This window comes from Gobio gobio (assembly GCF_949357685.1).
Source record: "Gobio gobio genome assembly, chromosome: 24".
Lineage (NCBI taxonomy): Eukaryota > Metazoa > Chordata > Actinopteri > Cypriniformes > Gobionidae > Gobio > Gobio gobio.
This window is the reverse complement of record NC_137120.1, coordinates 39107996-39123787: the sequence shown is the minus strand read 5'-3', so window position 1 is coordinate 39123787 and position 15792 is coordinate 39107996. Positions and strand designations below refer to the sequence as shown.

The 15792-nt window shown below is 38.9% G+C and overlaps 1 protein-coding gene across 3 annotated transcripts in view; it reads right to left on the bottom strand.

Moving 5' to 3' along the window:
• The window catches only part of adarb1a (adenosine deaminase RNA specific B1a), an 85300-nt gene that overhangs the window by 20415 nt on the left and 49093 nt on the right, over positions 1-15792 (bottom strand). Inside the window, exons 5-8 of one of the 3 annotated variants that reach the window (XM_079807555.1) lie at positions 12632-13606; positions 6057-6171; positions 5811-5979; positions 2742-2893 (exon numbers count right to left, since the gene is read on the bottom strand). In XM_079807555.1, the coding sequence (XP_079663681.1) occupies positions 2742-2893; positions 5811-5979; positions 6057-6171; positions 12632-13549 (1354 nt within the window). In that variant the 5' untranslated portion in view covers positions 13550-13606. Of the gene's footprint in view, positions 1-2741; positions 2894-5810; positions 5980-6056; positions 6172-12631; positions 13610-15792 lie in introns of all 3 variants that reach the window. The other 2 variants (XM_079807554.1, XM_079807556.1) reach the window with 2 other exon arrangements.

The window sequence follows — 15792 nt, the reverse complement described above, 5'->3', positions numbered from 1 at the left end:
AACAAATAGTAAAAACAGGTGAGGTAGAACAAGAAGTTCAGTGGTGAAAATAAATTCTGAAAATAAATATTTAAGTATAAGTAAAATAATTACACTATTGCACGCAGTATCAACAAGCGAGCAGCATAATAAAGTGCACACTGACTGTACTATACTTCATTTTAAAACTATTTACAACCTAGTCATTTAATGGTTACACTCTAAAAAATGCTGGGTTAAAAATAACCCAAGTTGGGTTGAATATGGACTAACCCAGCAATTGGGTTGTTTTGACCCAGCGGTTAGGTTAAATGTTTGCTTAAAACAACCCAATCGCTGGGTTAAAACAACCCAATTGACCTATCGGTAAGCCCCTCCCATCGAACGCCTCAGATGATTTGTTTGAGTGAAAAACTATGTAATAAACTTGATAAACCATCAGTTAAGTTTGGCCATCATTCAGATGGGATATACGTTACAATCTGTGTCCAAAAACTAGCCTGGGAAAACCCAGACAACTTCCGGCAAATTTAGATTTGCTCTGCAAGTAGTCTGGCAAAGAGCACATTCAAGCCCATTTCTAAACCCTAGAAATCGCGGCACCAAGATTTGTGGAGCATCACTCGTTCGAATCAGCCATCGCATCTGTTTAAAGCGATTTAAACTTTTCCTGTTCGTTAAAACCCGAGCAAAGAACAACACTCGAAGCCTTCATATCTAAAAAAAGATGTTATCGTTGTCTTACCGACTGGATTCGGCAAATGTCTGAAACCAGCTTGGCCCTTTGGTGGCTAAACGAATGAGTCTTAGCGAGAGCCCTCTGGTAGTGTTAATGCTTTACAAAATATAGTTTTAAGTCCTTTTCAGGCGTGAATGTAGTTGTTTAAAGCTCAAATCTGTGGTTTATTTATAAAGAGAGCGCCTTTTTTAAAATTTGATCTGCCGTTAGTTGTGAGCTCCAGTGGTTCAGCGGCGCTCAATCGCTCATTGAGCCCGCCGACAAATCTATAATTTGTTCCTAGACAGATCGTTTTGTCTGAGGGCAAAGTGAAGTTTCATAACTTTATATTTTTAAGATATTAAACTTTACTGTTGTAGTCTCCTAGCGCTGACTTTGACTGAATTGCTTTATTTATTGTATAGCTTCTTATACCTTTTACTTATACTTTTATAATTGCTATTGATGATCACACATAAACTGACATTTAACAAAAAGAGACTGGGTTGTGTTTTGTGTCATATTTAATTTATTACAGTGATAATCATAGCCTATATTATGTGTGTGTGTTTTTTTAAATGTAAACGAAAAGAGGCTGGGTTTTTTATATTTCGTTTTGTTATAAACATGCATTGAAGATAATATGCATTGCCTGCACTACATATACAAATATATACAGTGATGCTGTCAAGAGCATAGTAGGCGGACTAGTGTCCTCCCGTCCTCGGGAGTTCGTTCTCCGGAGTCAAACTTGGCAAGTCACGGACGCAAGTCAGAAGTTCGCGTATGAAATATGTCATAAAACACCACTGCCTCATTTCATAAAAAAAATAAAAATTAAACATAATAATAATAATAGCCACACGAATGTGGTTCAGGCAACGCGTAGCTAGGCCTACATTGATTATCTTATATATTTATAATAAAACGAAGTATAAAACACGTTGCCTCTTTTCGTTTACATTTAAAAAAATAATATATTAAACATTACCATGTGGTTTAGGTAAGGTGACCAGATTTCTGAAATGGAAACCGGGGACATTTCCTATTTGAGAACACAAGTACAGACAAGAACGCATATTGAGAAACGGCCAGTCAGATGTTTCTCCGTCGCTCTGCATACGTCATCTCCCTCATAGCTCTGATTGGTTTCAGGTCTATCCAATTGCGCCCAGAGGCATTTGAGCGACGCCCGTTGGTGACGCCCCTTTGGAAATGATTTGTCTATGAAGCTTTGCCAGACCATAACTCAGTTACTACTGAGAATGGTCTGGTTTTAACCAGGCTATCCAAAAACATCTTGGGATAAGGTTTTCACACTGACAGCTGTGCATTGTAAGATATAGCAACTCCGTTTGTTTGTCCGAGTTAGCAACAGTAACTAAGGGAGGCGGGGCTTACCGATAGGTCAATTGCTGGATTAGTCCATTTTCAACCCAACTTGGGTTATTTTTAACCCAGCATTGTTTAGAGTGTAGGTGCACTGAACTTAATCTCTTGTAGAGCAACACCAGCGGTAATTCAGGAAAAAATCTCCCAATGCTCCACGTGAAACTTCAGTCTTTCCACCTTTTACCATCGTGTCAATTCTCAGTTGATTTTGATTAATATGCGCGAGGGAGAGCGAGAGAGTTTGAAGACGGTGAGAGCTGCCCTGTGGACGCCTGTCTGTAAATAATGCAGGGGAAAATATCGGCGAACGCAGCAGCCTTGTATCGGCCGATACACGTAAAAATCTCGTAAAAAAATCACGTAAAAAATAAAATTTCGGCCCGATATATACTAGTCTAACACTAGTCGTGACGCATGTCATCTCAAACCATAGACTGAATTAATTAACATCATCGCTCTCAGCCACTCCCTCTGTTCACTGATTGGTTAAAATTTGACTGGAGAAAACCCAGAGAATATAGAGACCGAGTACTAAAGGAAAATGAAGATTGAGCGGAAGTACTTAGGAGGGCGGAGCCAGGCTACTTATTTTATTGTGTCATACAAAAACAAAATGTGCAAATCCATCCATCCGTCATAAAAAATGACATACCTTCGGCACCAGCCTCATGAGGGGAGAAAATCCTGGCGTCTCCACAGGGCGAGGTGCTGATATACAGATGGAACTGAATATCGTCTTTTAGCCGGTAGCCATGTTCACTGCACCATCTGAATATGGATTTCTCATGTTCTTCAGTGCTGTCGCTACAGAGAAACACACACACACACACACACACACTTGTGTGATCTATGATGTCAACAGAGACCATTAAGAGGGCTTTGAAATGTCTATAATTGAAAATAGGTCCTTGGCCTGACACCCATCTCATCAAATCTGTCATTTATTTCACAGTGAATAAAAGGTCATGTCTACTTGATTATATCAATTCATGCTAATCAACATCTGAGAAACTTGATTTTAACCAAAAGTAATTTCCATATCCACAGGCTAGTGTTATTATTTTTCGGCTAATCATTTTTTTTAATACATATGTATTACCTATTATAATTTTAAACACATTAAATTAACATTAAACTGATGATACAACATGCAAATGTATATGGGTCAATGACATGACATGTATTTTTTGTGTCCGAATTCATTATTTTCCTAAAAAAAATTATAATAAATACATGTCACATATTTGATCTACAATATATTTTCTTTATAAGATACTCTTTAAAAAAAATTGAAGTTCAATTGACTTTTTGAGTTGTATTGTCAGGTGGTGCGACCAGCAAATTTACATTTAAAAGCATCAATTCCCACTGCAATTGCAAAATGAAGTAAAAAAATATAAATGTAAGCCATTATATAATGTATACAAATAAAAAATTATGGAAAATTGTGTTCTGAACACATAGAATAGTGTCCGTTTATATATTGGACTAAATGGGGAATACATAGAAAAGTGAAAGGGAAATAACCATGTGATATGCATTTTATAATAATTCATATGTATATTGTATATGTATATTATTTTAAATGAATATAGAGTATGGATGGGCAACAGTGATCGAGTACTCGAACGTGACCGCGACGATCGATCATGAAAACGATGATCGCCCTGACTTTAAAAAATATATTTGTCTATTTGTCTGATTGGTTATTGCGGCATTTTTGGCGGTAACTGAGGTTTAATTGGTTAGCGCGAAATAAAGTGAAACTGAAGTGCGTTATTTGAGACGTAAAAAAAAAAAAAAAAGAATCTAAAAACAAAATAACCATTTATGCATCATAATCTAGCAGTTATTTTTTCTAGTCATATGTTCATGTTTTCATAGACATGTGATGTTTGTATTTGTCAACATTAATTTTCGTAACACTCTTAAATTAGTTTCATATCTCCATGACGGAGACGCCCCGCCCTCCACACAAGCCCCGCCCCCAATTACTCGAGTACTCGTTTTTGAGACCTATCGATGATCGAAATGAGAAATTGACAAAAATTCCCATCCCTAATATAGGGTCGCACCACCTGACATTTTCTGGGTGGTAAAATCAGACATTTTGTTTAATAATGAATTAATACCGTCTTAAGCTGTAAAACCAATATGAATCAACACCATACATTTTTTGGACATAAAAATGCATTTTAAAACTCTTTTGCTTAAAATTAGTTTTAAAAAAAAAATAAAAAATTTCTTATTTGTCATTGACCCATATATACTGTACATACACATACAATACATACACTTTTATTTACTTATAAAACATTAATTTAGTATGAATAAAAATTAGGGCTGGGCGAATAAACGCGTTAACACGGGCGATTAATTTTTTCAGCTTAACGCATTAAAAATATTTAACGCAAATAACGCAGCGTCCGTTTTTATATCCATTTTTGCCGAGCGTTACATGATCATCACGCTCTTATTCATGTAAATGCTTCCAAGCGCGACAAGACACAAGAGAACGCGCTGTCCTGTGTGTGTGTGTGTGTGTGTGTGTGTGTAAGTGTCCTGTCTGTGTGTGTGTGTGTGTGTGTGTGTGTGTGTGTGTGTGTGTGTGTGGCTGTGTCTCATGTCAGCTAATCGAGGGACACTCTGACACACACACACACACACACACACACACACACACACACACACACACACACACACACACACACACACACACACACACACACACACACACACACACACGTCAGTCTCCTGCTCACATCGAGTTCTCTTTTGCTCTTGAACAAACAATAACAACAACACAGAGAATTTTGAGTATTCTAATATTAGGGTCTTAAATGAGTTAAATAACGTCGTAAATGAGTTAAATAACGCCTTAAATGAGTTAAATAACGTCTTAAATGAACTTAAAGAGTTGTGAAGAGATGAGATGTCATGTTCGTCAGCGGCCGTTCTTAAAGTGACAGGAGCACTGATGATGATGTCATTAATGTTCATCACAGAACAACGGCAACAGAGAAAAGTGTAGCTTTAATGATGATTAATCTACATTTCATTTATTATTTATGCAGTTAAGAAAGGTGTTTGATAACTATTACATTTATGTATATGTCTAACAGGGAAGAAACAGGTAAAAATAACATTTATTATAATGGGGTTATGTAAAGATAGTTTTAAGTTCACTTAAATTAAAAGTTGTTTTTTTAAAGTCTAATAAATGTGGAAATTGGGAGCGTTCAGTTATACTGTATTGTAACGTCATTAATGTTTCATAGAGACATCAGATCTGCGTCATATTCTCGCGCATGCGTCGTGGAGGCACACGGAAGACAAGAACAAGTTGGATAAAGGTGTTATTTTGATTTTTTTTTGCGCACAAAAACTATTGTCGTCGCATCCGAAAATTATTGTAGAGTCACTGTGGTGAGATGGACTTTGTAACGATGTTTTAAGAGCCTTTTATGGGTCTTGTGAGTGTGAATGTACTTAATGCCAATGGAGGCCTATCTGAAGCCTTTCTCAGCATCAGCTTTACACTAAAATATCTTCATTTGTGTCTGAAGATGAACGGAGGTCTGACGGGTGTCGAACGACATGAGGGTGAGTAATTAATGACAGAATTTTCATTTTTGGGTGAACTAACCCTTTAATTAGTTAATTAATAAAAATACATAATAGTAGTATTTTATCAGATGTAAGAGATGTGTGTGTGTGTCACCTGAGGAAGTATTCCAGCTGACTGTACAGGAATCTGAGTAAGGAACGGCGTGCGATGATCTCAGCATGGCAGTCGTTGAGAGCTAGTCCTCGATCGCTCATATACTCTCCGTTTATACACTTGGTTCCCGTGGTGACACAAATCACCTGTGCATCCTTCACATCCGTACCTGAGGAAATCATCGAACTGATTTAGAGAACAAGTTCCTAGATCGACGGTCCAATCAGAAGTGTGCATCGTGCTTACCGGTTGTCATGACAACACCTGCGAGGACTTTCCGCCGCGCATGTGGAGACGTGAAGTTGTCTGTCAGCTCGCTGAACTTTTCCACAACTAAACGCGAAACGGCGTCCGCCAGGACCTGTGGAACCCACAACCGTAACTGTACAAACATCTGTAGCAGAGCTAGCATGATGTTACAAATCTAAAACACTACAAATGTATTTTAAACATAGCACATGCTTTTTGAAAATGGCTGATAAGATGCGTCTTTAAAGGGTTAGTTCACCCAAAAAATTATCCCATAATTTACTCGCCCTTAAAGGAACACACCGACTTTTTGGGACTTTAGCTTATTCACCGCATCCCACAGAGTTAGATAAGTCCACACACACCATTCTCATCTCCGTGCCATAACTCTGTCTGACGCACACACCGCTAGCCTAGCTTAGCACAAAGACTGGAGGTGAATGGCTCCAGCTAGCCTAGCTTAGCACAAAGACTGGAGGTAAATGGCTCCAGCTAGCCTAGCTTAGCACAAAGACTGGAGGTAAATGGCTCCAGCTAGCCTAGCTTAGCACAAAGACTGGAGGTAAATGGCTCCAGCTAGCCTAGCTTAGCACAAAGACTGGAGGTGAATGCTCCAGCTAGCCTACTGCTCAATAAGTGACAAAATAATGTGTGAAAAAATAGTCCCCAGCGCTCTCTGTGTGAGCAGGTTGTCACGTTGGTTATGTTGACGGAAGTTAGCCTATTTTCAGGCGCTGTGTAATATCATTGCGCCGCTGCACTCATGGGGCGGCTCACAGCTCTTGATTATTACGCAGGAATGAGAGTATAGTTCCTGCCATATCGACCCAGAACAACTAGCTAGGCTAGTTGGAGCCATTCACCTCCAGTCTTTGTGCTAAGCTAGGCTAGCTGGAGCCATTCACCTCCAGTCTTTGTGCTAAGCTAGGCTAGCGGTGTGTGTGTCAGAGTTATGGCACGGAGATGAGAATGGTGTGTATGGACTTATCTAACTCTGGGGGATACGGTGAATAAGATAAAGTCCCAAAAAGTCAGCGTGTTCCTTTAAAGCCATCCTAGGTGTATATGACTTTCTTCTTTCAGCCAAACACAATCGGAGTGACCTCTGACCCGACGCATGACGTAAGATGTAGGCGTAGCGTAAGCTTAGTTGAGAGTAGACGCTTCTCGTGATTCAAACGAATAGGGCTATATAAATAATAATTAACAGAGTACACACACATATATTATGTAAACACAAACTTTTATTTTTGGATGCGATTAATCGCGATTAATCTTTTGACAGCCCTACAATATATTGATTATTGCGACAGGCCTAGCGTTGATCATTGTAGCCAATCACAGACATATTTGATGAGCATGTGAGCACTTCAATCAGATGTGTTTATGATTCCAGCTCAAAAGCGCTCAAAGCGTCACATTTTTTTAATTTCAGTACCGACTTGGTCTGTACTTTTGACAACACTAATATGGATTACTTTTATGATGGATGGATACACTTTTTTGGGCTTCAAAATCTAAGGTACCATTCCCTCTCATTATAAAGCTTGGAAGAGCCTGGATACTTTTAAATATAACTCAGATTGTGTTTGGCTAACAGAAGCAAGTCTTTGAGAGATTTTTGGCAGAACTAACCCTTTAATGCTCGATCTCAAAAGAAATGAATTGCTTGACTGACAGACTTTTACTGAAAGATCTCTTCAGACAGAAAGGTGAGAGATGCGTTTTCTTGTTTGAGAAGTGCTCCTGTATCTGATTTTAATTAAGATTCTGTTTATTCTCTTCGGTTGTTATCAAGGGGGAATGGGAGGGATTATGAACAGGATTAGCTAATGTGTAAATAATGCTGTGTACACTGGCGCACCGATTAAAGGTTTAATGCTTGACTTCATCTGAAATCCGACTGAAACGTTCGTGTGTAGATTCTGATTTAATTAAAATTGTTAAATGAAGACTGGCAGAAGCTTTATAAAGGACAAATGATGGTTAAGCAAAGCTACCGAAGCATAGCATTTAATCGCATTAAAATTGCTTTTTCAATATCAAGCTTGATAAAATTGCAAGACAGGTCCAATGTATGTGTGCGTCCTTATAGAAAAACTGGATTCATTTATGGACTAGTCAGTTATGTGCATCATAGTCTAAACTTAGCCCATCATATGAGGTCTTTCAGACATGGTTATTAAAAAAATAACAATAAGATATATCGTTCTCAATATTAAAGAATAGCTGAGTTCACACCACAGCTATAACGATAACGGCACAGAGAAAGAATATCGTTGGAATCACGATTTTATCCAGCTGATGAATGATAAAAACATTGACAGCCAATCAGAATCCATCCTGCTGTAACGAGCTTGAGCATTGAAAGCAGTGGTTTTCAAACTTTTTTAAGAGCGACGCTATTTTTTTTCTTTGTCACGGCCCATATATAGGCAACAACCATTGGCCCATTTGACTCTATTCTCCATTAAACCAATAGATGGCACAAAAATTCAGCTCAGCACTTTTCCACACAATCGCTTTTGATTATTAATGCATTCGCAACGCAAAGTTGATTTTGCGGTAATTTGATAGCTAGGCCTATATATTGGATGCTAATTAACTGGTTAACCAACAAGGATTTTAACCAATTAATCGTTTGATTGAAAAAAAAACAGGTAAGTCGCATTTGATTGCATTCAGAAATAATACCGGTAAATAAAGCGAAATGTTCTAACATTATAAACTCTACAAACATTAGGGCTGAAACGATTAGTCGACATTGTCGACAATAAAAAAATTGTCGACAAATATCTTTGTTGTCGAGTAGTCGTTTGATCTCATGTGACCTAATGTAAGGGCCTGCAATATGGAGATTTGACCGATATGGCGCTGTAGCGCTAGAGTGTAATGCAGCCCTTACTAATGTTGCGGTAGAAGAAAACAGCGCGAATGACGGAGTGCAAACAAATCTGAGCTAGCAAGATGTGGGAAAGTTTCACAAAACTTCAAACTAAAGGCCTTTGCACACTGAGTCCGAAATTTTCGCATGTGTTTTTTTGTATTCGTGATCCGAAAAATTTGTCAAGCACAGAGACCTTGCACACTGAGTCCGATGCGTATTAATGAATGCGTTACGAAAAAAACCGCAAAACAACACAAAATGCCGTCTTCCACCTCCTTATCAAGAAGCTGCGGGATTATCCAGACTGAATCAAAGTTGAATGTCAGTGGCTCAGTTTGATGCTTTGCTAGCGATACTGGAGCCACATATTAAAAAGAAGACCACCAATCTCCAATCCTGAACAGAGACTGGCAGTATGTCTAGGATCCGCGCGCGTGCGCGCACACACACACGGTTTACAGGGAGTTGGTGTGCTATAATTGTAGCTGTGATATTGTAGTATTTTTTATACAATAATATTTGTATATATAACTGTAGGTGTCTGAGGAGCACTAGCGATTCATTCACCACCATTGCCAGCAGTTTTAGTTTGGGCATCAGCTGTAGATGGGAAAAACGGATGCGAAAAACGCAGAAAATCGAACCTGTTCCGTTTTTTTTTTGACGGACGAAAGTTTCGGAGGCAGTGTGCAAGCGTGATTGACAAAATGTGAGGTCGAATTTATTTTTTGATGTGCGAAAATTTTGCATGCGAATTTCGGACTCAGTGTGCAAAGGCCTTAAGGCTGCGTCTCAATCAGCTCCTGGGTCAGTAGTCAGGACACTGATCAGGGATCAGCCCATTGACTCGTGTCCTGATCAGTGAACTAGAGCTGATTGAGACGTGCAAGGCCAAACTTTTCACGGGAGCACAACGTGCATGTTGGAGGACTTAAACAGGAAACAACTAACTAACTAACTAGCGGTAAATCTCTTTATTAGAGAATGCAATACTACTAATAATTGTAATAATATTAACAATAATAATATAATTACAGTAATGTGATGATTTATTTAGCATAGAATAAAGTTTGATCGAGCTTGGAGTCAGGACTGTTTTTATTATTATAACACTATTAGGTATTATAGTCTCATCACTTGCCTGTATTTTGTTCCATATGCATGAAGAATTACAAAAGGCGATGTTAGGAAGAATATCATGTCAGTTACTTTTTCATATTGTCAATTAAAAGGTGAATGAGAATCTGTCAGCTCAATTGTCATGTAAGATATTAATATTATGTAATTTTGTCTGCAATGTCATTTGCAGATTAATATTTTTTTTAGCATTCTTTGTGTCCTGAAGTAAATGTCCTCTTTTTCTGTTTCAGTTCTAAGAAAAGCAGTGGGCCTATTATTGTTTTACAAATTAAGCTGCCAAGAGATATTTACATTCAAACATCTATTTTTTTGTTGTTGTCTGTAATGCAGCTAATTTTTGTTTATTATTATTTATTTTTTCAATTGAAAGCGAACAGAATATTTAAACAATGCTCAGAGAGCATTTGTGTGTGATTTGAACTTGGCTGAAAGTTCATTAAAACAACCATTTCAAAAGCTGAAGTGATTTTCTTTTTTATATATTATAGTTAGAATATGTACAACTCAATGTTTTAACTAATTGAAAAAGCTGAATAATCATTCAAAATTTACTGATTAGTCACCAATGTCACTAATCGATGATTAGTCGATTAATCGTTCTAATAATCGTTAGATTAATCGATGATTAAAATAATCGTTTGTTGCCCTAACAAACATAGCTATATGTTATTTTAGTTCCCCTCACTCCACAACAAATTAGGAATATAGTGTGACCCCTTTAAGAGCTGCGCGCTCCCTGTTGAATGCGCAAAAATGAGCTTGGAAACACCACAGCGGCGGAGCTCACGAATTGTAGGCTATTACTCACTATTTAAACTGAGCTGTGTAACTGTTAGGCTGACTATTTTATGTTGATAATGAACTGACAATGTTAGTGTCTTATCTAGCGAAACGATCAGAGAAACCGAGCAGTATTTATGCTATTATTTTACCTCTTATCAGACGAACATGATCATCTCTGAGCTTCGCCTTAATAGTGTTAGGCCGATATATCGGGCCGATATTTGCGTGTATATTTTACGTGTATCGGCCGATACAAGGCTGCTGCGTTCGCCGATATTTTTTCCCTGCATTATTTACAGACAGGCGTCCACAGGGCAGCTCTCACCGTCTTCAAACTCTCTCGCTCTCCCTCGCGCATATTAATCAAAATCAGCTGAGAATTGACACGATGGTAAAAGGTGGAAAGACTGAAGTTTCACGTGGAGCATTGGGAGATTTTTTCCTGAATTACCGCTGGTGTTGCTCTACAAGAGATTAAGTTCAGTGCACCTACACTCTAAACAATGCTGGGTTAAAAATAACCCAAGTTGGGTTGAAAATGGACTAACCCAGCGATTGGGTTGTTTTACGCAAACATTTAACCCAACCGCTGGGTCAAAACAACCCAATTGCTGGGTTAGTCCATATTCAACCCAACTTGGGTTATTTTTAACCCAGCATTTCTTAGAGTGTAACCATTAAATGACTAGGTTGTAAATAGTTTTAAATGAAGTATAGTACAGTCAGTGTGCACTTTATTATGCTGCTTGCTTGTTGATACTGCGTGCAAATAGTTTAATTATTTTATTTATGCTTAAATATTTATTTTCAGAATTTATTTTCACCACTGAACTCTTTTTTTTCTTGTTATACCTCACCTGTTTTTACTATTTGTTAAATATTGTTTTTTTTAGTTCAATAAATGTTCCTTTTTTAAATGGTAAATTTTAAATTGATATCATCCTGATCATTGTGTCATTTTTATGTTGTAAATTGAGGGAGCAAAAGCAGTATCGGCTCCAAATATCGGCTCAAGAAAATCGGCAGCTCGTATCGCTCATCGGCTAAGGCTGATGAAAAAAATCAGTATCGGCACTAAAAAATCCATATCAGTCGGCCATAACTTCCGCTAAGTGAGGTCAAAATACGAGCGTGGTCATAGATATATCAATCGTAGATGCCTCATTCTACTGATCCGTGCAGGTGCTAATGAGGCATCTACTTATACATCTATGACCACGCTCGTATTTTGACCTCACTTAGCGGAAGTTATGGCGGAGCTCAGAGATGATCATGCTCGTCTGATAAGAGGTAAAATAATAGCATAAATACTGCTGGGTTTCTCTCAGAAACTGATGGTTTGGCTAGATAAGAACCTTATTCATCATCTGGTGTCGTTTAAAGCCCTTTGAAGCTGCATTGGACCTTAAACCGTTTGGAGCCCATTGAAGTCCATTATATGGAGAAAAATCCTTCAAAAAACGTAATTTCTTTTCGACTGCAGAAAGAAAGACATGGACATCTTGGATGACATGGGGGTGAGTAAATTATCAGCAAAAGTTTATTTAGAAGTCAACTAATCCTTTAAATCATCCTGGCGACCCATTTTTTTAAGTCTCGCGACCCTCGACCCAGGGTTTGAAAACCACTGATTTTAAGTGACGGATATCGTCCGCTTGTGGACGCTAATATAGATATATTTCTAGTTATCGTTCTTGATGTGAACGGGCCTTTAGTCAACCCAAAGACAACTCTAATAAATGATGGGACACACAGTTCTCACCTGAGGCAGGTGTAGCTGAAGTCCCTCTCTTGGGATTGGCTGTCGAGATGGCGTCTGGTCCAGTTGCATGTTAAAGAGACCTGACAATGCCGCTTGGGCTGCCCTCGATTTCGCCAGTTTTTTATTCCGGCCGGACCCTTGGAACATCTGCGTGTCCACAGTAACGGCCATTATGAAGTTCTTGGCATGGCTTTCACCGCTCTCAGCCACAAACTCATACTTCAGTCCCGGCCGAAGCTCATTTAGGATCATCACAGCATTTTTGCCACCGCCTGTAGGGGGCGTTGTGGGTAGTGGGAGAGGAAGATGTGACCTGTTGTTGCTTTTCAGAGTCACATGGAGAGGGTATTCGTTTAGAGAGCAGAGAGACCCATTGCTGCCGAGACTCAGGTAGAAGGGTTCATCAGGTGGGGCGGGCGTCTCAAATCCGTTAAATAGCATGTCTGGGAAATCAGCTTGATCTGAGGTGAAGTCTGTGTTAACGGTCAGCGTGCGGCCCATCGCGAGATGAGCTTCGGATGCATTGGGGAACTGAACAAAAGAGCGCAGCGCTTTTTCGGCCGCGTTAAGTTTGGCTTTCTTCTTCGTTGGACCTGAGCCCTCGAACAATTGTCCGTTAACCTCGACGGTCATAACGAACACGGGCGCATGTACCGGCCCCGTTTGCGACAGAAGTTTATACTGCAGTCCTGGTTTGATTTCATTGAGTTGCATGAGTGCATTTTTCGGCAAGACCGGCCCTTGTGGTTTCCTGCGCTTCTTGGGGCGGAATTTGGAGTGCCCATGGCCTTTGTTGCCTTCCTCCAGTGGGCGTTTCCTGCTCAATCCCCGAGCGCTCCCATTGGCTACGTGAGGCCCCTCCCCCTGTGCTTCCTTGGAGGAGAGGTTGTCCAGGTTTCGGTTTTCTTTAACGTCCATGCTACACGAACCTGTGATGTCCAGAGAGAGTAACTTACAATGCCTTCGGTGCAGGACCTTGTAAATGTAAAATTTAGAGATTCTTACATCTCTCTTTGTAACTGGATGGAAATGATACAGTCAATCTAAAACATGTAACATTAAGACATTATGGTTTTAAAAATATTAATATTGCTTTTAGAAGCATTTTTAGCTACAGATGGAGAACTAATTACCTTGTTATGCTGCGTTCACACTATAAAGCGTCAAAACCGCGTCTAGTTTGACGATTGAACATTTTGAATCCATTCGCGCGTCCACAGTGAATTGGACGCGTGTATAAATCGAGCGTTTGAAGCGAAATAGACGCACGTTCAAGGCGCTCCAGGAGAAATATGTCATAAAACACCACTCTGCCTCTTTTCATTTTCATTAAAAATATATATTAAACATTAATAGCCACACACATGTGGTCCAGGCAACGCCTACATTATCTTCACTGCATGTATATTTAATCAGGGCTCGACATTAAGCCGGTTCACACGTTTGTCCTTCGGACAAGTAAATCTGTCATTCACTTGTCCGAGTAAAACATTTCCGGATTTTTTTTGTAAATATAATCTATACTGAAGCAATATTCTCACCAGTGTTCAATCAGCTTTGACATATTTAAATATGCATATTTGTACCTTTTTATAAAGGGCATTTTTCCATTATCTTATTAAATATAGGGTATGCTTCAGCTTTCCTTTTATATTCTTAAATTTGATCAATAAATTAAATTAGAATAAGACACTATAGGGCTGTTACCAATCAAATTAAATCATTTACACTGAAAAATGACAACTGCATTAAATAATGTTATGAGATTATTTTAAATATTTTTGAATATACAAATAAGAAATGTTGGAAAGATGAAACTAAACCACCAGTAGGTGGCGCTGTGACCGTCTGAATGAGCGAGTCATTGAGTCGATTCAGTGAAACGGCTGATTCATTCAAGAATTTGGCGGTCGTTTATGAATAGGTCAGTGAATCTTTGATTCAACCGATTCATTCAAACGCTGAATCATTCTCTAACACACACGCTGTTGCTGTGAGATGTGTTATGGTTCTGCTGTGATATTTGTTTGGAACTGTTTTCACAGCTGAGTCCATATTGCTTCTAAAATGTAAGTGACTTAATGTTAAATAATTGTTTATGGAACTGGCGTATGAAATCAGTGTCATGTTCAGTCGTGATGGTATTCAGGAAAACTACACTCTTGTTAGTGTGATGTTGCTTAACTGTATCATATGTTATAAATATAAAAACTGCACAATTTTAACTGTGTGTGTTAACTGAGTTTCTGTGTGTGTGCGGCGCTCATTTGTTTCTGATTTTCTCCTCGAGAGGCTGCGCGAGCCTCAACAGCTCAAGCTTATTAACGTCAGTTGGTTTTATATTATTATCCACTATCGATCTCCACTTACACTGAATGCAGAATCATTATTGCACTTTGGTGATTCCCTAGTTATTTTTTGTTTTGACGTTTTAACCAGGATACTTGTCCATCGGGCAAGTAAAATTGTTTTTCACTTGCTCCTTCAAAAAATCCACTTGCCCCGGACAAGCGTTAATGTCGAGCCCTGATTTAAATATCCTTAAAAAATAAAGTTATGAAACTTCTCTTTGCCCTCAGTCAAAACAATTTGGCAGACAACAAATGATGATTCATGACACCAAAGATCGCCCGTTAGATCTAACACACGACAGCAGCAAGCAGGCTCCTGATTGGTTAATGCGGCGCGAATTGATGCCAAAGTTAAAAATGGGTTAGTCCATATGGACAAACTCGTACATCAGACGCGAATTCGCTTCAAACGCGTGAATGCACAAAAAGCACCAAATAAAATCACTCGCGCAAGACGCTCAATTCGCGTTAACTGTACGCGCGAATGAGGTGGAATCACGTCCATCGCGAAACGCGTCCATCGCGTCGCAGGACCTCCAGACACGCGTCAACTCCGCCTTTCCATTGACTTAACATTGAAATCACTCGCTCTTGACGCTCTATTCGCGTTTGTTGTGAACGCAGCATTAAAACGACTAATAAATTTGTAGACCATACATAACTATATTCACACAATTTACAAAAGAAATGTATATAACATGTCCTGGGAAAGCAGACCCCCCCACCAAAACAAGTAACATCATACCAACCAGTTGCCAAAGCTGATGAGTATAAATTTTCATTTATAACATCCTGCATTAAAAGCTTGAC